The 21680-nt window shown below is 45.8% G+C and overlaps 1 protein-coding gene across 8 annotated transcripts in view; it reads left to right on the top strand.

Moving 5' to 3' along the window:
- Positions 1 to 21680, top strand: part of ELP4 (elongator acetyltransferase complex subunit 4) — a 292776-nt gene that overhangs the window by 27170 nt on the left and 243926 nt on the right. For all 8 annotated transcript variants that reach the window (XR_007774651.1, XM_050955147.1, XM_050955140.1 and 5 more), the window contains exon 3: positions 1257 to 1378. Coding sequence is in view for 7 of the 8 variants with exons in the window: in XM_050955147.1 (XP_050811104.1) it covers positions 1257 to 1378 (122 nt within the window). In the remaining variant the exon portion in view is untranslated. The remainder of the gene's footprint in view (positions 1 to 1256; positions 1379 to 21680) is intronic.

Genomic DNA, 21680 nt, shown 5'->3' with positions numbered 1-21680 from the left:
TCTCTCTTGTTTCCTCTCTAAACTCACTCACCTGTTTGCTAGCTCCTTTCATCGCTTAGGAGCTGTTTTTTTTAAACCCTGTTCTCCTGGAGTAGCCCCACCCACTGGTTAAGGGCTTCTAACAAGGCTTTGATCCCTGATCCCTTAAAGAACCTCTTAGCACTAGGCTCAACACATTGCCACCCACCCATCCACCCCGCCAAACAGACCATCAGTCAGGCACATGGCAAGCAGCAAACAGAGAACAAACAAACAGATAACACTCACCCGAAGGGTTATGTAGTCGCTCCTCCTTGACCTGGAGAACTCCCTCTCAAAACTCCATTCTATGCTGCTCTTGTTTCCTGGCTTCTCTGGGGGAAAAAAAACTACTATAAACTCTCATGCTTCTGACCTTGTCTTTCATTTTGATATGTTTACTTAGAGTGACTTTGAAAACAAATTGTCGACCTGAAGCTCTTTTGCCAACTAAAAATACTTTTAAAGATTGAATTTCTAGAGACTTATGTTTTATACAGATTTTTCCATGTCTATTTGCTGTTCTTGAATGTGCACACACACACATCTAGGGTGTGAGAACTGGTAAACAGAAATGAGCTGTTTTGGCACAACAGACAAATACTGATGTGTAAATGATAAATATATATATAGAGAGGGATGCCATTTCTTATTACAGTAGCTCGTATGTGTCATTGATGCTTGTGAAATGTCATATAAATTTTATAAAAAGCCATGACAACTTGATGAGTAGCATATAGTTCTATCATGCATAAGAAAGAGTCACATTTTAATCTTTTGCTTTCCTGTTGACCCAAAAAGAAGCATTAGGTGAGGGAGCAGTTGAGGAGTTCTTTGAGCTATTGCAACCTCAGTTAGTTGATATTGGTGGAAAACTGAGTTGTGAAGAAGGCCCAGCTCTTGTCTTCAGGTGGAGATTGCTGCTGGGATATGGACCCAGTGTATGTCAGGATGGTCCTAAAATGCCATGGCTGTGCCTTTTCTAGTCTGAGAAATCAAAAATACAATCTCTCATGGAGTCATACATTTAATGCTTTGGATTCATCTCCCTTAGCTTGTGCTTCTGGGTTCCTCACTGACTCTTCGTAGTTATAGGGGGGCTAGTCTTTGAGAAGCGGACCTGAAGAGGTATTCAAAGAGCATTTGTACGGTGTTGGAATAAACATGGATGGGAAAGATGGGAGACACACACACAACTTGTTTTTTGTGACTAACCAAAAAACCCTCTATTTCCACAGAGGAAGATAAATACAGTATTTACTCCAACTTGTTGTTCAAGTATTTCCTCGCAGAGGGAATAGTCTGTGGACATAATTTGTTTGTTGCTTCTGCTAAAGAGGATCCTGCTGACATTTTAAAGGTAAAAAAATTGATACATTAGATTATAGTTGATTAATCCAGATATTTTTACAAACCTGTTTACAAAGTAAAGTTTATCCCTTGATTAATTTAATAAGGTTCTAAAATATATATTCTACGTTATGCACACTGATTTTCTTAATCAAGAGAATACATTATTTACAATTTCATCTGTTTGTTATAAATAGTAGTTAAGCTAATTTCAAGGTAGTTTGAAAAAGTTTGTGTCTCTCATAATTATATAGCTGCTGTTTCCTGTGTTTATATCTAGGATAGTTTAAATGAAATAGTATCGAGACACCTTGAAATATATAGACTTTTTGAACGATATATTAAAAAAGGAAACTTAGAGCTCTCTTCGTAGTATAACTATTTTGTAATGATTAGCCATTTTTATTCTGATACATAAACAAAAAAGGTAAAGGGACATTGGAATCTTTAAATTTAATTTTTCTAAAATATGTTCCTATTACAATGGTAACACCTAAGACTGCTATAACTGAGAAAATTTGGCAAAGTAGTAATCAAACTGGGGAAGAAGAAATATGGGTTGTTGTGACAGCAGCTTGTATGCACAATTTTGCCACTACTTCTGAATGCTGAGTTTCTCCCTTGCTAAAAAGATCCTTGTAGACCTCAATAAAAGTGCAAAAAATCTTGATAAGTGCTACCCTTTTGCTTCTGCTATGTGTATGTTTCTGGAAGTGTATTATCTACGTATGTGCACGTCCGTGACTGTATTAAGAGATTGATCCTGAAATGTCCTACGCACTCTGTCTTTGGTTCCACAAATCACATCCCATTGATGTTAGTGAGGGCCTAGTGCTCTGATGGAGGTCAGACTACATTACTTACATGAAGTCAGCCTGGGAGTGGCACTAGCAACCACTCGCTGCCTGGGAAGCAGATGTGGGGCACAGCTTGGGGATACATATACTCAGTAGGAACCTATTCAGGCATTGCATTCAAATTCCCTCTGCTCTGTGGCCCAGAATCTACTTGGGTTGCTAACGCTCAGGAAACTTAAGATTTTTCCCAAAAACTGGCTTAGCTTTTGGAATAAAGGGCTTTCAGATAGTTTGGAGTAGAGGTCCTCTCCTATGGAACCTCTGAGCTGCTCAGGACTGGAACTCACCAAAAAGTCAAACGTTGGAGGACAGTATGTATTGCTGGGGGTGAAAGTTGGTAAACTGAGTCACAAATCCACCTAATTTAGACTTAATCATTTTTTGTCTTTATTTATACAATTTCAGACAGAATTATTGTCACTTATAATGTCTGAACATATATTTTATAATAGACAAGATAGAATTGGGAAATGGGCCCAAGTTACCACATTCTGGAGCACTGTGAAGTTTTTCCATCTTCCAGGATAGTTGTTGCCTTCTCTGATCCCACGGTCTGATTTTTCTGTCCCATTATTGAGTTTCTGGTGTAGTGTTTCTCCAGTTTGGGCCCATGGTCCCTTAGGTCTTTTTATAGATGCCTATGTTACAGATTAATCTTTATCCAAGCGGCTTTTAGCACATCAGCCCTTTGGATTTTAGGTAACCCGTACACTACGCATGCGCAAGCTTCAGTTACCAAACTTCTGTATTTTTCCTGCTGGATTTGAAGTTTCTGGGTCATGTATATTTGTATTTGTGACACCCTATCCTGAGTTTTCCTGGAGGAAGGATGTTTTTATATCATATATTTTGTTTATCATGATATGTTCTACTAACATGTATTGAAAGAAGTAATCTTTGTTCTGTCACAAAACATTTTAATCAGAGTAGCAATTCTATGTAAAAGAAGAATTGACAAAACCACACTTATGTCGGCCAAAGGTGTGGCCTAAGTGTGGCATCAATTGTGCTCATTCACTGTACATAATTACAAATCATTAAAAACATAGCTATCAAAGCTCTTAATCTTACCATTAACAATTCTTCTTCATTTTCTATTTCAGTGTTATAAGTCAATATATGTTATTCTGTGCTACCCTTGATTTATTAGAAAGGGCCGGGAGGTTTGTGGAAAACATGATTCTTTAATGTCAACGTTTATCTTCTTTAAATGGGTTTTTCATTCAAAGTCCAGTTTTGTTTGTGAATCATACAAAGAAACATCATTAGAAATTTTCCTGTGAATGCATATTGAGCAGTGTCTCAATTTTAGGATCTTGAAATTTAGGTTCTTTTAATGGTATCCCAACATTCATGTAACTAAGAATTTTGGTTCACTGAGCTTTGGGGAGAGTGGGCATTGTAGAGTTGCAGTCAGTGGAAAGACAAAGATTTTATTTTTCTTAAAACATGAGTCATATAAACTGTTAGTTTTCTTTAGGTAAAATTCTGGCAATGAGTGCAGCATGCTATAATTTAACTAATAGTTCAATAAACTATTGCATCTTAAAAACCTGTCACCGGCAACTAATCCAGAAAATGATTGACCAAAACAAGGACATTGACGGTTTGTACATACAGTGCAATGTTAAATGCTATAATTGCCCTGCATTAATTTTATGATGTATGATTGGGTGTTTCTGGAACCTGTAACCAAGACAAATATTGCTGGTACTAGAAAGGGGAAAAGACAATCTTACAGACCATAATTATCTTAAAACTGTGTATAACTAAAAGACAAGTAGAAGAAAAAAAGCCCCATCAGCTGCCTAAGATATGTTATATTACCACCCAGCAATTTATCCATCATCCTTTCAAAACATATTCATGCCTATTGTAGTCAAAGCTCCTTCAGGAAGTCAGCTTTAAGATGTAACACTAAAAAATTACACCCCTGTAGAAAATCCTATAGAACAATATACATGATGGTTTTTAACAAGATATTTTAAACATTTCAGAGCATCTCTGTTCAGTCAGTATACTTATCTAAAAGACAAGTCTCCACCATAAGTGAGAATGTACAAAGTGTTAGGAGTTTGTGTTAGAAGATTTATTATGGTATACTTCACTTCCATTATGTAAGAAATCATAAAATAAAAGACTGAGCCAAACCTTTGTTGAACTTGATTAGAGTGGGAATGTGAAATTGCCATTTTACGTTTTAATATGTTTGATAAAATTTGTTGCTGAAAAATGAGTAAAGTTAGGCTTGAAATTAAAATAAAGGTTTTTATATGTAACTCTGACAAAAAAAGAAATATACAATAAAATGTTTTATTTTGTTTATTAGACCTATTCTCTTCTTTTCACTGTGACTGCCACATTATAAAAATCCAATCAGTTTATTACTCCAGTATGTATAGCGTGTTTGCATGGCAGGAGGACAGACTTTAAAAGGAAACCACTGTTCAAAATATACGTCAATGGGTGGAGCCAACTTCGGGGTTATAGATTCAAGCCAGCAGGATCAGCTGCTGAGACCGTTTCAGCAAAATACTTCATCACACAGTGGGGAAGGAGAAAGATGAGACCCAGCTGTGGGCTACCCCTTCCCCAGAATGACCTTCATACCCAGAACCGTGCAGGGTAGACAACCCTTTCCTACCCTCATGATAGAGATATTAGGATCCCATATATGCCCCCTCGCCATATGGACAAAAGAAAGAAACTACATGGTAAAGCCAACCAAAGACACTACTGCAGAAGTATTTTCAGCAGCAGGCATATTTGGACACACATGATGTCATCCAGCTATGTTTTCTACAGTTTTTCTTCAAGTGATTGCTCATATCCATTCCAGTTAGGTGTGCGCATGCCGCATGCACGTTCGTCAGAAGATTTTTACCCTAGCAACACTCGGTGGGTCAGCTGGGCACCCCCTGGAGTGGCGCCGCCATGGCGCCAGATATATACCCCTGCCGACCCAACCGCCCCTCAGTTCCTTCTTGCTGCCCGTGTCGGTCGTTGGAACAGTGGACCGTGGCTTAGCTGATCTCCACCTCCCTAACTTCTCGTAGTTCTTTCATCATTATTGTGTATATAGTTCAATTTTCTATATTTCTACTTAGTTTTATTAGTTCTTTAACGTAGTTATTGTATATAGTTAAGAGGGGTTGGGGATTAGCCCTTTCCCCTTACCCGGTGCTAGGGCCCATGCCCTGTTCACCGGGTTTCAAACCCTGCTCGGCTTGTCACAAGCCGGTGCCGACAGGAGATCATCACGACTCCTGCCTTAAGTGCCTGGGAGAATCCCACCCCGCAGACAAGTGCCGCATCTGCAAGGCCTTCAAGCCGCGGACAAAAAAGGAGCAGGACTTTCATCTCAAACAGCTCCTGATGGAGGCAGCCCTTACTCCTCCGCCCTTGGCACCGAGCGCCGGACAGTCCACACCGGGGAGAAGTGCATCTTCAGCACGGGAGCGCACCGGCACCACGAAGGCCCCTCAGCACCAACCGTCGCTGGCCCAGAAGCCTGCCCGGCACTGCTCTCTCTCCCCGCGGGTCAAGAGGCACAAGACTCCTGTGACACCCGTGCCTACGTCGCAGTCAGAGCACCCACCTAAGTCGGACCACCTGGCACCGACAACTTCAGTGCTGTTGATTCCGGCCTTGCAAGAGCCATCGAGTCCAGTGCCTGACAGCTCCCTGGCATGCACCATGGTTGAGCTTATTGTTCCTTCCACGCTGGAGACATTCTCTACAGCAAGGGAGCTGATTGCCCTGACAGACCCTGCGCTGCTTCAACCCCCGGCACCGCCGATGCGGGTTATCCAATCAGTAGGCAAGCCTGCCCTCCTGAGACCATCCTCGCTCGGCACCACTGAAAGGCACCCGACACGATCGAGGTCCCGCCGGCGTTCTCAGTCCTGTCGCCAATCCCGGTCCTGACGCCGCTCGCAGTCCCGGTACTGCTCTCCATCTCAGTACCGGTCGTACTCGCGGCACCGTTCGAGATCGCGCTCACCGACCCAATAGTCTTGGCACCAATCCAGCTCCCGGCACCGTTCACGGCACCGCACCTCTCGCAGCCGCTCTCGACGTAGAGCTTTGAGGTCCCGGTCGACCTCCCGGCACCACTCCAGTCGCAGGTCCCAGTCTCATTCCCGGTACCAGTATGGCGCCCGGTACCGTTCTCCGGTGCCGCGTGGAGACGGATCAACCAGACGCAGCGACCCTTTCCAAGTGGTTTCAGCTCCTCCATGGCCGTCTTGCCATACATTAGTATCATCACACGCGGACAGTGCCTCCTACGCAAACGACCGTGATTCGGATACTCACAGCCAAGTCTTCCACGAGACCCACGGCCCAGACCAGAGACCTCATCAGTGGTCCTTCTGGACACCTTGGGCCTATCACCAAGCCCAAGGTGGACCCGCAGTGACATCATGCTCCATTCCATCGGAACACCGGGTGCCAGAGGCCACTGTTAGCCTCCCCCCTCCTGCGGGTATGGAGGAAGCTTCCATCCATGCACCGGACCCTCAGGTCCCACTGGTCCCTGACGTCCCCCATGATCAGGAGACCATACAGGGCCCACTCGTCCCGGGCCTTTCGTCTTCCTCTTCCCCGGATGAAGCGATAGCGGGGACATCCTCATCGGGCCCGCCTCCAATTGACCTCAGGGCACACCAGGACCTCCTGAGGCGCGTCGCCCTGAATATAAACCTCCAGGTGGAGGAGGTTCCGGAGGTTGAGGACCCTGTGGTAGATATACTGTCGGCGGATGCACCAACTCGAGTGGCCTTACCGTTCATTCGATCGATTCAAGCTAAGGCAGATACCATCTGGCAATCCCCGGCATCTATTCCGCCCATGGCCAGAGGAGTGGAACGGAAGTATATGGTGCCCTCTAAGGGGTACGAGTACTTATATGTGCACCCTGCTCACTGGTCGTACGTCCGTAAATGAACAGGAGCGCCATTGCCAGCAAGCCCCTGCCCCAAAATCTAAGGAAGCTAGGCGCATGGATTTGTTGGGCCGTAAAATCTACTTCAGGGGGGCCTCCAACTCAGGGGTAGTGAACCAGCAAGCCCTACTTAGCAGGTATAGTTACAACACCTGGGAGGCGGTAGGGAAATTCACAGAGCTGGTCCCGCAAGACTCCTGCCAAGAATTTAAGGCACTATTGGAGGAAGGAAAGAAGGTGGCAAGAACTTCTCTCTAGGCCTCGCTGGACGCTGCCGATTCGGAATGTGGCCTCTGGAATCACCATGAGGCGTCTATCATGGCTTCAGGTGTCCAGGCCTGCCACCTGAACTTCAGCACACTATCCAAGACTTGCGATTCGATGACCAGGATCTTTTCTCCGAGAAGACGGACCCTAGGCTACAGAGTCTGAAAGATAATTGGGTGATTATGCGTTCGCTCGGGATGCATACACCACAGACTCAACGAAGATCCTTCCGTACCCAACCTCAACGCCCTTACCCCCCGCCTAGACCAAGACAGGACTTTGGCAGGAGGCAAGGTCGAGGCAACCGCAGATGACAGTCTGGGCCTCAAGGGGGTCAGAAAAACGGTCCCTCCAAGTCAACGACGGGATCCAAACCGAACTTTTGAAGGTGCGCCCGAGGGCGTTGTACCAGTTGTCTCCCAGGATCCTTTTCAGTTTTACAATCGCCTTTCCCCTTTCCTCTCTGCGTGGACCCAATTAACCTCGATCGTTGGGTCCTACGCACGGTAGAATTCGGATACCACCTCCAGTTTATTTCACTCCCTCCCTTCCAACCCCTCTCCTCATCGCTCCTTGCGATGGGAGCTATAGAGGAGGTACCGAAGGACTTAAGGGGCAAGAGGTTCTATTCTTGGTATTTCCTAATCCCCAAGGCAAAAGGAGGCCTCAGGCCTATCCTAGACCTGCGAGGACGGAACAAGTTCATGAAAAAGTTGAAGTTCTGCATGGTAACCCTGGGGACAATCGTCCCATCTTTGGATCCCGGAGACTGGTATGCTGCCCTCGACATGAAGGACGCATATTTTCACGTTGCCATTTACCCTCCTCACAGACGGTACCTCTGGTTTGTGGTCAACCATCAGCATTTTCAGTTTACAGTCCTTCCGTTTGGCTTCCCTACAGCCCCTTGGGTATTCATGAAGTGCATGGCTGTAGTCGCTGCCTCCCTCCATCATCATCGAATACACGTTTTCCCGTACCTCGACGATTGGCTCAATTCGGGGGACCTCCGAGGCCCAAGTCACCAGTCATGTGAGCATCGTCAAGGACCTCTTCATGCGACTAGGCCTGATGATCAACCTAGAGAAATCTATGTGCCCACACAAAGAATAGAGTTCATTGGGGCCATCCTGGACTCTAGTCTCGCAAAGGCCAGTTTACCACGACCCCGATTTCAGGCAATAGTATCAATTATACAAGGCCTTCAAAACTTCCCGACAACTTCTACTCGCGCTTGTCTCGGCCTCCTCGGTCACATGGCTGCCTGCATGTTTGTGACCAAGCACGCCAGACTACGTCTGCGTCCCTTTCAAACTTGGCTCGCCTCGGTTTACCGCCCAGGCAAGGACGCCATAGACATGGTAGTCACTATTCCCCCGAGCATCCTAGGCTCCCTCGACTGGTGACTGACGCCCTCCCTGGTGTGTGCAGGACTGCCGTTCCATCTGCCACAGCCCTCCATGTCCCTGACGACTGACGCATCATCTCTCGGCTGGGGTGCTCACCTCGGCCATCTTCGCACTTAGGGAGAACTAAGAGCAGTCCGCCTGGTGTGCCAGGCATTCCAGCAACACCTACAGGGCCGTTGTGTCTCTGTGTTTACAGACAACACAATGGCCATGTACTACATAAACAGGCAGGGAGGGACACGGTCCTCCCCCCTTTTGTCGGGAGGCGATCCAACTATGGGACTTTTGCATAGCCCACTCTATAGACCTGGTAGCATCCATTCTCCCAGGAGTTCAGAACACTCTGGCAGATCAACTCAGCAGATCCTTCCTGTCTCACGAGTGGTCAATTCATCCGGACATTATATATTCTGTCTTCCAGAAGTGGGGATTTCCGCACATAGACCTCTTCGCTTCCCTCGAGAACAGGAAATGCCAGAGGTACTGCTCCTTCCAAAGTCTCTCCCGGGATTCGACCTCGGACGCCTTCCTGATTCTGTGGAAGAGCCATCTACTTTACGCCTTTCCACCGTTCCCATTGGTTCACAAGGTCCTACTAAAGCTCCACAGGGACTGAGCTCGCCTGATCATGATCGCCCCTGCGTGGCCCAGGCAACACTGGTACACCATGTTGTTCGACTTGTCGATAGCCAACCCAGTCGCCTTGTCTCGTCATCCAGACCTCATAACTCAGGACCACAGCAGGCTTCACCACCCAGACCTGCAGTCCCTTCACCTCACAGCATGGCTCCTGCGTAGTTAACCCAGTCAGAGTTACGTTGCTCTACCCCAGTGCAACAAGTACTCCTAGGTAGCAGAAAACCTTCCACTCGGTCTATGTATCTGGCCAAGTGGAAGCGTTTCTCCTGCTGGTGCGAAACGCAAAATGTTACTCCCATTGAGGTCTCGATCCCCACCATCCTGGACTACCTCTGGTCTCTCAAACAGGGCCTAGCGGTATCATCATTGAGGGTGCACTTGGCGGCCATTTCTACCTTCCACCCAGGAGAAAGTGGCCGCTCTGTGTTTTCACACCCTATGGTTTCCAGGTTCCTTAAGGGCTTGGAACGCCTATACCCCCAAGTATGCCGCCCTGCCCCTACCTGGGATCTCAACCTAGTCTTAAACACACTTATGTCTCCACCATTCGAGCTGTTGGCAACTTGCTTGCTGCTATACCTGTCCTGGAAGACAGTTTTCCTCGTAGCCATTACATTGGCCAGAAGAGTCTCCGAGCTTCGGGCACTCACGGTGGACCCACCGTATACAGTCTTTCACAAGGACAAGGTGCAGTTGCGACCACATCCAGCGTTCCTCCCTAAAATGGTATCGGCCTTTCATACCAATCAGGACATCTTCCTTCCGGTCTTCTTCCCAAAGCCGCACTCATCACGACGGGAAAAATTGCACTCCCTAGATGTCTGTAGGGCGCTCGCATTTTATATCGAACGGACGAAGCCCTTTCGTAAATCACCCCAACTCTTTGTTGCAGTGGCAGGCCGAGTGAAGGGACTACCTGTCTCCTCCAAGAGGATCTCCTCTTGGGTGATGGCATGCATCCGCACTTGCTATGACTTGGCTCATGTTCCCTTGGGCCATCTCACTGCACATTCTACCAGGGCTCAGGCTTCATCTGCTGCCTTCCTGGCTCACGTACCAATCCAGGAAATATGTCGCGCTGCTACCTGGTCCTCAGTCCACACCTTTGCTTCACATTATGCTCTGGTTCAACCGTCTAGAGATGATGCAGCATTTGGCTCAGCAGTTTTGCATTCTGCCACATCTCACTCCGACCCCACCGCCTAGGTAAGACTTGGGAATCACCTAACTGGAATGGATATGAGCAATCACTCAAAGAGGAAAAGACAGTTACTCACCTTTGTAACTGTTGTTCTTTGAGATGTGTTGCTCATAGCCATTCCAAACCCGCCCCCCCTTCCCCACTGTCAGAGTAGCCGGCAAGAAGGAACTGGGGGCGGTTGGGTCGGCAGGGGTATATATCCGACGCCATGGCAGCGCCACTCCAGGGGGTGCCCAGCCGACCCACCGAGTGTTGCTAGGGTTAAAATCTTCCGACGAACGTGCACGCGGCGCGTGCGCACACCTAACTGGAATGGATATGAGCAATACATCTCGAAGAACAGCAGTTACAAAGGTGAGTAACCGTCTTTTCACTATCATTGTTCTTCTCATGTGCCAACTGGGTATATGCTCCAGCCCCTTCCCACCATCTCCTCACAGTCACTTCTCTTCAGCCTAGATTCACTTGTCCTTAATGCTTCTATCCATCCTTCCTTCCTTTCTTTTCCTTCCCTTCCCCTCTTACTTCCCGCTCCTTTCCTTTTAGCTTATTCCTCCCTGTCTTCCCCCCACCATCCTTTCCCTAAATACATTTAATGTATATAATAAAGTGCAAAAAACAAAATGCACCAAAAATTAAATAAAACACCCCTCTCTGTATAAAAATAGCCCAAACAATGTCAGTTCCTTATTGATTAAATCATACTGTCATGGTATAATTCCCCACTCTGAACCTTAGCGTCCAAAAGATGGGGTATCAGCATGAATTCCTCTAAGCTCAATTACCAGCTTAGTACTTGTAGCGCTGCCACCAACCAGGAATTCCAGTGCCTGGTACACTCTGGTCCCCCCAAAACCTTGCCCGGGGACCCCCGAGACCCCCAAGACGCAGACCTTCTGGATCTTAACACGAGGAAAGTAAACCCTTTCCCCCTCCGTTGCCTCTCCCTGGCTTCCCCTCCCTGGGTTACCCTGGAAGATCACTGTGATTCAAACTCCTGGAATCTTAAAACAGAGAGGAAAATCCACCTTCCCCCCTCCTTCTCTCTCCCCCTCCCAGACTCTCCCTGAGAGAGAAAGTAATCGTAACACAGAGAGAAAATTAACTTTCTCTCCCCCTTCCCTCCTTTCTCCCCACCAATTCCCTGGTGAATCCAGACCCAGTCCCCTGGGGTCTCACCAAATTAAAAAAGCAATCAGGTTCTTAAACAAGAAAAGCTTTTAATTAAAGAAAAAACAGTAAAATTATCTTTGTAAATGTAAGATGGAATATGTTACAGGGTCTTTCAGCTATAGACACTGGGAATACCCTCCCAGCCTAAGCATACAAGTACAAATTAAAATCCTTTCAGCAAAATACAAATTTGAACTCCTTCCAGCCAAATACACATTTGCAAATAAAGAAAACAAACATAAGCCTAACTTGCCTTATCTACCTAGTACTCACTATTCTGGACATATAAGAGACTGTATCAAAGAGATTGGAGAGAAACCTGGTTGCACATCTGGTCCCTCTGAGCTCCCAGAGTGAACAACAACCAAAAACTAGCAGCACACACACAAACTTCTCTCCTTCAAGATTTGAAAGTATCCTGTCCCCTGATTGGTCCTCTGGTCAGGTGACAGCCAGGCTCACTGAACTTAACTCTTTACAGGCAAAAGAGACATGAAGTACTTCTGTTCTATTAACCCTTGACTATCTGTTTATGACACATACCCTTTTGAAAAGCTCATAAAGCTTGTAATTTGGTAATCTCTGAATAATAGCATAGGTGAAAATTCATTTGCTTTAGTACTTTTTCAATTGAAGCAATAGGACAATCGCTAAAAAAGGAGAATAAAATTTGATATAAAATTAAGTTAACTTTTACAAAACTGTATCAGATATAGTTAAAGTTGTTTATATCTTACACACTTATCTAGTGCCTGCATCTGTCAGATATTTTTCTGCAATACATTTTATAGCCCATATCACTTTGCTCTAAATGTCCCAAGTCATGTGGTCTTCACTGCATTCCTTTTTAGAATTATTCTATAATCTAGTAGCTCTCACTGTTATAAGGATTTTCCTAATATTTGCTCTTCTTTTACTTCAATGTTGTTCCTTTATACTAGTAAAATCCACTGGTACAACTCCATGGTAAGTAATTACTCTTTTTCTTTTTTACGTATTTGTAGATTTATACATCACCTCTTAGTCATTGCCAAGCTATGTGAATTTAACTCTTTTAAAAATTCCCTTAAATTTTTTTTGTTCTTAGAACGTCTTCTGGTTTGTTAATTTCTGTTATTGAGATGCTAGAATTTTATGCAGTATTTGGATTGTGGTCTCGTGGAGAAGCAATATAATCTCGGAGTTTTGTGGTTTGATGTCTTTACGTACAAAGCACAAAATTTCATCCGCCTTTTGCTGTCTTGTCATACTTCAAATTTGTCTGATTTGCTGTCTTCCGTCTTCCACCTCAACTTAAAACATTTCCCGTTACTGTTTGCAGTCCTTGAAATAACTTTTAATGTATTTGACACTGTATGTGAGCTAATTGATGTTTATTTTGTAAGTATGATTTTGTATCGCTGTATCAAATGCAGCACTAAAATCCAGATACTGCATTTGTTGCAGTCCTTTCAGCTACTTGTATTGCTATTTTATATTTAAAAAAAAAACAAAAACAAAAGCCCTCATAGTTTGTTTCCAGTTTTTTGCTTATGATTAGATTAGTCTTTTGGTGTTGAATGACTTTTTATTTACATATTTATTCTGTTGTTTTACTGTGAATTGGGGCTAGGTTTGAGTCACCAGGGTCTCTGATTTCCTTTTTTGAAATCTGTTGTCAATTTGCTTTTCTACAATCCTCTGTCACTCCCTGGTTTTCTGTTAACCTTTTTCCTTTTTTTTCCCTCTCCACCTAAAACACCCAAAGATGCATGATTTCTATATGTTTACGTTTTTTCACCACTGGAGATACCCACATGATCGCATTTTTTTTTCTGCTCTGCGAGGTGTGTCTTAAGAAGATGCTCTGGTTCAAGATGCTTCTTTCTATTCTTGCTTTCTTTGTCTTCTCTGCCACCAAAGGACTTGTATCACTGTGCTGTTCCATTTTCACCCAGATTACTTCATCTCTTCACTTAAGAAGCTCCACTCCACTCTTGCTCTTTCTCTCACACATTTTGTTATCAGAACATGTCTTTAAAAGTGAAGAGAATTCATGGAAGAGCCTCAAGAATGGAGAAGCACTGATCCTAAAAAGAGATTCAAAGAAAGAAGGATTAAGGTATTAACAAGGAAGTAAAATTATTTCAAACAGTCTAAAAATACCTATAAAATTGTGCCAAAACAGCTCAAGAAAGCTTTAGATTGAATGACAATACAAATAAATAAAATGAATAAAAGTGGTGAATAAAAGATTAGCCTGTAAAGAACAGTCACTGTATGGAAGTGGTGAAAGGCCTCTCATTTTAGCTATTTAAAAATTAGACTGGAGAAAGCACTAAGGCCAATATTATGAAAAGTACCTAATGATTTTAGGTATCCAATATGAGATCCTTCAAAGGAGTCTAATTTTAAGAGGGACGGAGTCCAGCACTTTCTGAAAATCAGGATCCTTACTTTTGAAAATCTTGGCCTGAGGCTATGCTACAAAGAGCCATCTACACTGAAAGGGAGGAGGACCGGATGGCATAAGGGATTTTTTCCAATATCTAATTTCTATAATTATGAAACTCAATTAACTCCTGGATCCCACCTCACATTTCCCCCTAACAATGAATAAGTTTACAGGTCTTTTAATTTTATGTAACTTATCTTGATGGGAATTTTACCTATAAAATAAAAACACTGTTCTCCCTTTGTATGCAACAGTATACAGTAATGTTTAAATGGCTATCTGGTTAGGAAATTAGTGATTATCAACTCAAATTACATTTCTATACCCCTTTTGTAAATGATTAGAAACCAGCATGAGGACACTTATGTGTGAAATTATTTTAGCAGTCAATATCAGGGTTTTTTTAGACATAAAATAAGAGGAAATAGAACACACCACCATAAGATGTTATCAGTATTCAAATATCTGAAGAGAAAAATAATCCAGATTAACTGGAGAATCCCAAGGCAATGTAAATCTGTTGTAATTGACTCTATGAAACCAGTCCCTAATCCAGTGCCCCCCCCCCCCCCCCCCCCGCTTTGAATTGCCCTTTGGAGGCCACTGCAGTCAACTGAATTAGGACAGCCCTACATCTGCTCAAGTGAGGCTGGGGACTGAAGTGACTCCTGGTAGCCCCACGGAACAAGGAACTAAAAGATGGTCTTAAAGCAAGCTTTGCCCGCTCTCCCAGATTTGGTGCTTCAGCAACACACACAAATAACAAAGGTCTCTATTTTCATATCTCCATTGCCTGGTCGTTTCAAAAATATCTAATCTGCTTTGTATTCACTACATTTCTCGTTCCTCCTATCTCCCAGTTTGGATGAGAATCTCTTAAGAGTACCTATAGAGCTCATGTACTTGAGAGCATCTTTAAATCTATGCTGCAACCACGGGCATGATTTGTGGATCATGTAGGCCTACACACACTCTTTGTTATAGTTAGCTAAAAATGGAAGTGAGGGTGATGTGGAGTGGAGGGTGTAATGTGGGCTTGTGTGGCATGTGGTGTCATGTCCTCACTTCTGTTTCGTTGCAAGCTAGCTAGAGCACAAGCTACCATAGGTATATCTTCAAAAGCTGCAAATTACACCCACAGTTACTATGTAGAAATACTGTTTATCTTCCTTAATTGAAGCAAAGTAAGTGTTTTATCCAGGCTAGGAAATGAACGCTGAAGATCTAGTGGGCAAAAATCTGAAAACTCTTTATTACGTGGGCTTGGTGTTCATTTAACAAAAAGAGTGCTCTTAAGCTGAGACTGGAGATTTCACAGATAGAGTTTGTCTTCATGTGGAAATTTATTGGGATAACTGTACCATTATGATTATACCAGAATAACTCCCCATATAGATAGTCTTATTCCAGAATGAGTGCCTTTTAGTTTATACTTCGAAAGTGACATATGTTTTTTTTTCTGATTTAGCATTCTTAATAAGTATCCACACAAGGAGTTACATAGATAAAACTATGGCATTATAACTATACCAGTAAATTTCCTCTTGTAGACAAGACAGTAGATAAAGCTTTTCATCCAAAGGAGGAGTGACAAATCTGGGAAGAGTAATCTGACTGGTGCCTAAGACTTCCAAATTATCCTTCTGAGATGCAGATGTCCTAATTTAATACAGTGGTCTGCAATGTTTGCTACTGCAAAGGAATTCTTTGTGAACGTAAGGATACATGTTTACTTCAGAAGATGGCATTTTTAGTTATTTGGTGCACATCAAAGAAGACATTGAATCATTAGAAAATGTGTGCTAGCAGGTTTGCATTCTGATTATCACACTTTTGATGACTGTACTTTTCAAATTGCACGAGTTTATCAAAGTGACCTAGCTGATACATCTCCAAAGTTCCTGCTTAATATCAGTGTATAGGAGAGGTTCTGCCCTCTCTTGATTATGCCAGTTCCTCTTCCCTAACTGAACTTCCACATTCACATCTTTAAAGAGTTGTACTTCTGAAACTTTCCTGACTTAAACTGTGCATCTCAGCCAAGTACACAAGGTTTCACTGTCATAACAGTACTACATAAAACTATGACAACATGCTACTGAAGAAGTGAAGATGAAGCTGCCAAATGCTGTTTGGGCCTGAGTGCCAACAGTGAACAATTATATTTATCACATATATATAGAAATCTAATTCCAGGTTCTACTATTAGAAGGTGAGGCTTGTATTCTCCTTCATTTTCTTATTGAAGTCTTCTTCCACCTTCTGTTTCTCTTCTGAAGAAAAGATAGCCACTTGGTAGTGTCATCAGAAATGAAGAAGAATTAAATATTTAATTTTAGATTTAATTATCAGCTTTCTACAACTTTGAGAAGCTGACACTAGCATGAGCCTCCAAATTTAAAAGCTAATTGTGTGGGATCTTATGTCTTTGTTAGAGCTCTTCCTTGTTTTCTTTTTTGTGTATATTTGGTGAATAGAATGTCTATATCAAGTCTTCCTGACATTATAATTCAAGATAAAACTTGAAACAAGGATGGCGTGAGTGTGAAAGAGCATGTTTATAATGGGGAAAAGGTTCTTTGTTTCTCTCAGAGAAATTAACGTTGAGGCCATTTTTAAACAAGGATCATGCAGGAAGAGTTCAGAGTTGATTCAGTCTCTAATCGTGAAAACATTTGCAGGAATCTAAGAGAGCAAATATTTAAATCTAAACTCCAGGTTCTTCTTCGAGTGCTTTCTCATATCGATTCCAATTAGGAGTGCGCACGCCTCGGGCACGATCGTTGGAAGATTTTTATCGTAGCAACACTCAGTGGGTTGGCTGGAGTGGCTCCCTTATGGTGCCGGATATATGCCCTTGACGACCAAGCACCCTCTCAGTTCCTTCTTACTGCCCATGACGGTCGTTGGAACTGCGGAGCGCAGCATAGCTGATATCCACTTCCCTAGCTCTTTACTCGTTTTTCTCTAGTTAGTTTTGTAGTATAGTCTTTAGTAGTTCCTAGTTGTAGTTAATAGTAAATTGTGAAGATAGTGTATATAGTTGTTAGAGGAAAGGGAGTTTCTCCCATCCCTCCTTCCCAGTACCCGGGGTCTCTGGGTTTCAAGCCCTGCTCGGCCTGAAGTGCCTAGGGAAATTCCATCAAACAGATAAGTGCCACATCTGTAAGGCATTCAAGCTGTGGACAAAAAAGGAGTGGGGCTTTCGTTTGAGGCAGCTCCTCATGGAAGCAGCACTTAGCCCGGTGCCCTCGGGACCGAGCAGAGACCCAGCGCCGTCGTCCTGAAGCACACCTCTGGCACCGGACGTCTCCGGCACAGTGACCGGCCCAGCGCCACTTGCTATCACCAAGGTCTAAGAAGCAGCACAAGCAACCTGCTGCTTCTGTCCAGTTGCAGGCACCGCCTATGCCCCCATTGGAGCAACATCCTGTACTGGACTGCCCCACAAAGGCTCCGGCACCGTCGATTCCGGTACCACAAACGCTGTTGAGTCCGGTGCATATGAGCTCCCCAGTGTGCAGCATGGTCGAGCTTGGTCTGCCATCTACCCCAGAGACCTTCTCTACAGCCCGCGACTTAATTGCCCTCAAAGTCAGGGCTGTCGCAGTCTCCGGCACCCGCTATCATGCATACCCCCTTGCAGACTGGGATGTCTCGGCACTGCTCCAGATCGTGGTCCCATTCTAGACACTTGTCCCGTGCACAGCACCGCTCACAGTCCTGTCACCGATCATCGTCTCGACGCTGTTCTGTGTCGAGAAGATCTCTTTCCCAGTACAGTCAATACCGGTCAAGCTCCCGGCACCAAACATGGCACCGACCTCTGAGGAGTATGTCCCGATGCCATTCCACCCGCAGATCTTCATCGGTATCCAGATCTCCCTCCGGTACAGCTGTGATCGTCAGTCACTATACCGATCCAGGACTCGGTGCCAATCTTCGTCCTTACGATGCAGTCCATCGATGTGGGATAGTGCAACACAGCATAACTGGTCGGCCCCACGTTGGCCTTCGCGCCCTAACTTGAGGTCATCACAGGCAGAGAGTGGCTACCCCGCCCATGACCAGGACGTGGAAGGAGACAGTCAATGGCAGGACAAGGGACAGAATCCTGCTCAGGAACCACCACAATGGTCCTTCTGGACCCCTTGGGCATACCACCAGGCCCAAGGCATCCTCTCCAGGGCTTCTTGTTCAGCTCATTCTGAAACCCGAGTCCAGGAGGCCACGGTTAGCAGCCCCCCTCTCCACCCATGGGGGATGCGGAGTCTGCTGCCCTGCAACCAATTCAGGCACATACTCCCAGTATGGAGAACCTGGCACAGCCGGACCTGCCCCAGCAAGACTTACCCCAGGAACGATTAGTCCCGGGGCTGTCCTCCTCTTCGTCGCCTGATGAGGCAGTTACAGGCACAACCTCCTCTGGCCCACCACCTATAGACCTCTGTGCACACCAAGACTTGCTGCGTAGGGTGGTACAAAACATGAACCTCCAGGTGGAGGAGGTGGTGGAGCTAGAGGATCCAGTGGTGGACATCTTGTCTGCCAATGCCCCCACATGCATAGCCTTGCCACTCATCCAGTCCATCCAGGCTAATGGTAATATGACCTAGCAGTCACCGGCATCTATCCCTCCCACTGCCAAGCGGGTTGAGAGGAAATACTTAGTTCCCTCCAAAGACTAAGAATACTTGTACATTCACCCCCAACTGTGCTCCTTGGCTGTACAGTGCGTCAATGAAAGGGAAAGGCATGATCAACAAATGCCCGCCCCTAAATCCAAGGACACTAGGCGCCTGGATTTATTCGGCTGCAAGGTATACTCCACTGGCGGTCTACAACTTCGGGTGGCTAACCAGCAGGCTCTCTTGAGCCGTTATAATTACAACACCTGGAACTCCATGGGGAAGTTCAAGGAACTAGTTCCTCAGGAGTCCAGGGATTCATTTGGGGCCTTGCTAGAGGAGGATAAGAAAGTAGCTAGGACCACCTTACAGGCTTCAATAGATGCGGCAGACCAGCGGCAAGGACTCTAGCCCCCGGCGTAGCCATGCGCCTCATCTTGTGGCTGCAGGTGTCCGGTCTTCCGCTGGAGCTGCAGCAAACGATTCAGGACCTGCCCTTTGATGGCCAGGGGTTATCTTGGACAAGACTGACTCTAGACTTCAGAGTCCAAAAAATAACCAGGCCATCATGCACTCACTGGGCCTGCATACTCCTATGACACAGCATAGACTCTTCCAGCCCCAACTGCAACGCACCTACCCTAACCCTCAGCCCAGACAGGACTTCTCCAGAAGACGTGGCCAGGGTGGTAGGAGTAGGTCTGGCCCTCAGACGGGCCAGAATCAGGGCCCCCCAAAACCATCGGTGGGGCCCAAGCAAAACTTTTGAAGGTGCACGCAAGGGTGGAGCACCAGTCTCCTCACAGGATCCTTTCCCACCTTTCTCCAACCGCCTCTCCTCTTTCCTCCATTCATGGATCTGCATAACAAGAGACCGCTGGGTCCCACGCATGGTGGAAAGCGGATACCATCTGCAATTTGTTTCGTTCCCCCCTTTCCACCCTCCCTCCCCATCCCTCTTCAGGGACCCTTCTCACAAGCAACTCCTTCTGCAGGAGGTACAGTCACTCCTGGCTCTTGGAGCGATAGAAGAGGTTCCAAGAGAATTAAGGGGCAGGAGGTTTTACTCCTGTTACTTCCTAATCCTCAAGGCAAAAGTGGGGCTACGACTCATTCTGGACCTGCACGGACGCAACAAATTCATGGTAAAGTTGAAGTTCCGTATGGTTTCCCGAGGGACCATTATTCCTTCCCTGGAGACTTTTACGCTGCCCTCAACATGAAGGAAGCGTACTTCCACATAATGATTTACCCGCCACACAGGCATTTCCTCTGCTTTGTGGTCTACCGATAGCACTTTCAATTTATTGTGCTTCCTTTCGGCCTGTCCACAGCACCAAGAGTCCTTATGAAGTGCATTGCCGTCATAGCTGCCTCCCTCCATCAACATCGGATCCAAGTGTTTCCGTACCTCGACAACTGGCTCATTCGCGGTTGCTTCGAGCTCCAGGTACAATCTCATGTTCGGTTCACCGTGAGCTGTTCAGACAGCCAGGTCTGCTGCTTAATGCTGAAAAGTCCACTTTGCAGCCGACCCAAAGAATAGACTTCATCGGAGCGGTCCTGGATTCAAATCTCTCCCTTGCGTGCCTCCCACAAACCTGCTTCCAGGCCATGGCAGCCATTATCCTCAGCCTCCAGAACTTCCCAACCTCCACAGCTCGCACGTGTCTCGGTCTTCTGGGTCACATGGCATTGTGCACCTTCATGACCAAAGATGCCCGACTACATCTCCGTCCACTCCAGGCCTGGCTTGCATCAGTCTACCATCCAAGCCGGCACGATTTGGACACAGTGCTTACGGTACCGCCAGAGGTCTTATCCTCCCTGGCTTGGTGGTTGAACCCCAACTTAGTATGTGGGGGAGTGCCATTCCATGCACCATGGTCCTCTCTGGTCCTGACCACGGACACATCATCTCTGGGCTGGGGCACTTACCTTACGAACCTTCGTACACAGAGCTTTTGGTCCTCTTGAGAGAGAACCCAGCACATCAACGTATGGGAACTGAGCACGTTCACCTGACGTGTCAGGTTTTCCGCAAGCCCCTGCAGGGCCGTTGTGTCTCAGTCCTCATGGACAACACAATGGCCATGTTTTACATCAACAAGCAAGGGGGAGCGCGATTTTCCCCCCTCTGTCGGGAGGCCATCAAATTCTGGGAATTCTGCATAGCCCACTCAATCCACCTGGCCGCATCGTTTCTCTCAGGAGTCTAGAACACCTTGGCAGATCGCCTCAGCAGATCCTTCCTGGCTCACGAGTGGTCGATTCGCCTGGACGTTATCTGTTCTGTTTTCCGGAAGTGGGGATTTCCCCACGTCGACCTCTTCGCCTCTCGCGAGAATTGGAAGTCCCAGGTGTTCCGCTCTCTCCAGGGGCACTCCCCGGGCTCCCTGTTGAATGCCTTCCTGATACCATGGAAGGACCATCTGTTTTACGCCTTTCCTCCATTTCCATTAGTCCACAAGCCCCTTCTCAAATTGTAAAGGGTCAAGGCCCACTTAATACTAATTGCCCCGACGTGGCCCAGGCAGCATTGGTACACCACGCTCCTCGACCTGTCGGTGACCACGCCAGTTCCTCTCCTGCTGTGGCCAGACCTGATCACCCAGGAGCACAGCTGACTGTGTCATCTGGACCTACAGTCCCCCCATCTCACATCATGGATGCTGCATGGCTAACTCAATCTGAGCTGTGTTGCTCCCGCTCGGTGCAGCACATTCTCTTGGGTAGCAGAAAGCCCTCTCCTAGGTCCA

This window comes from Gopherus flavomarginatus, chromosome 5, assembly GCF_025201925.1.
Source record: "Gopherus flavomarginatus isolate rGopFla2 chromosome 5, rGopFla2.mat.asm, whole genome shotgun sequence".
Classification (NCBI taxonomy): Eukaryota; Metazoa; Chordata; order Testudines; family Testudinidae; genus Gopherus; species Gopherus flavomarginatus.
This window is presented reverse-complemented; position numbering and strand designations above follow the sequence as displayed.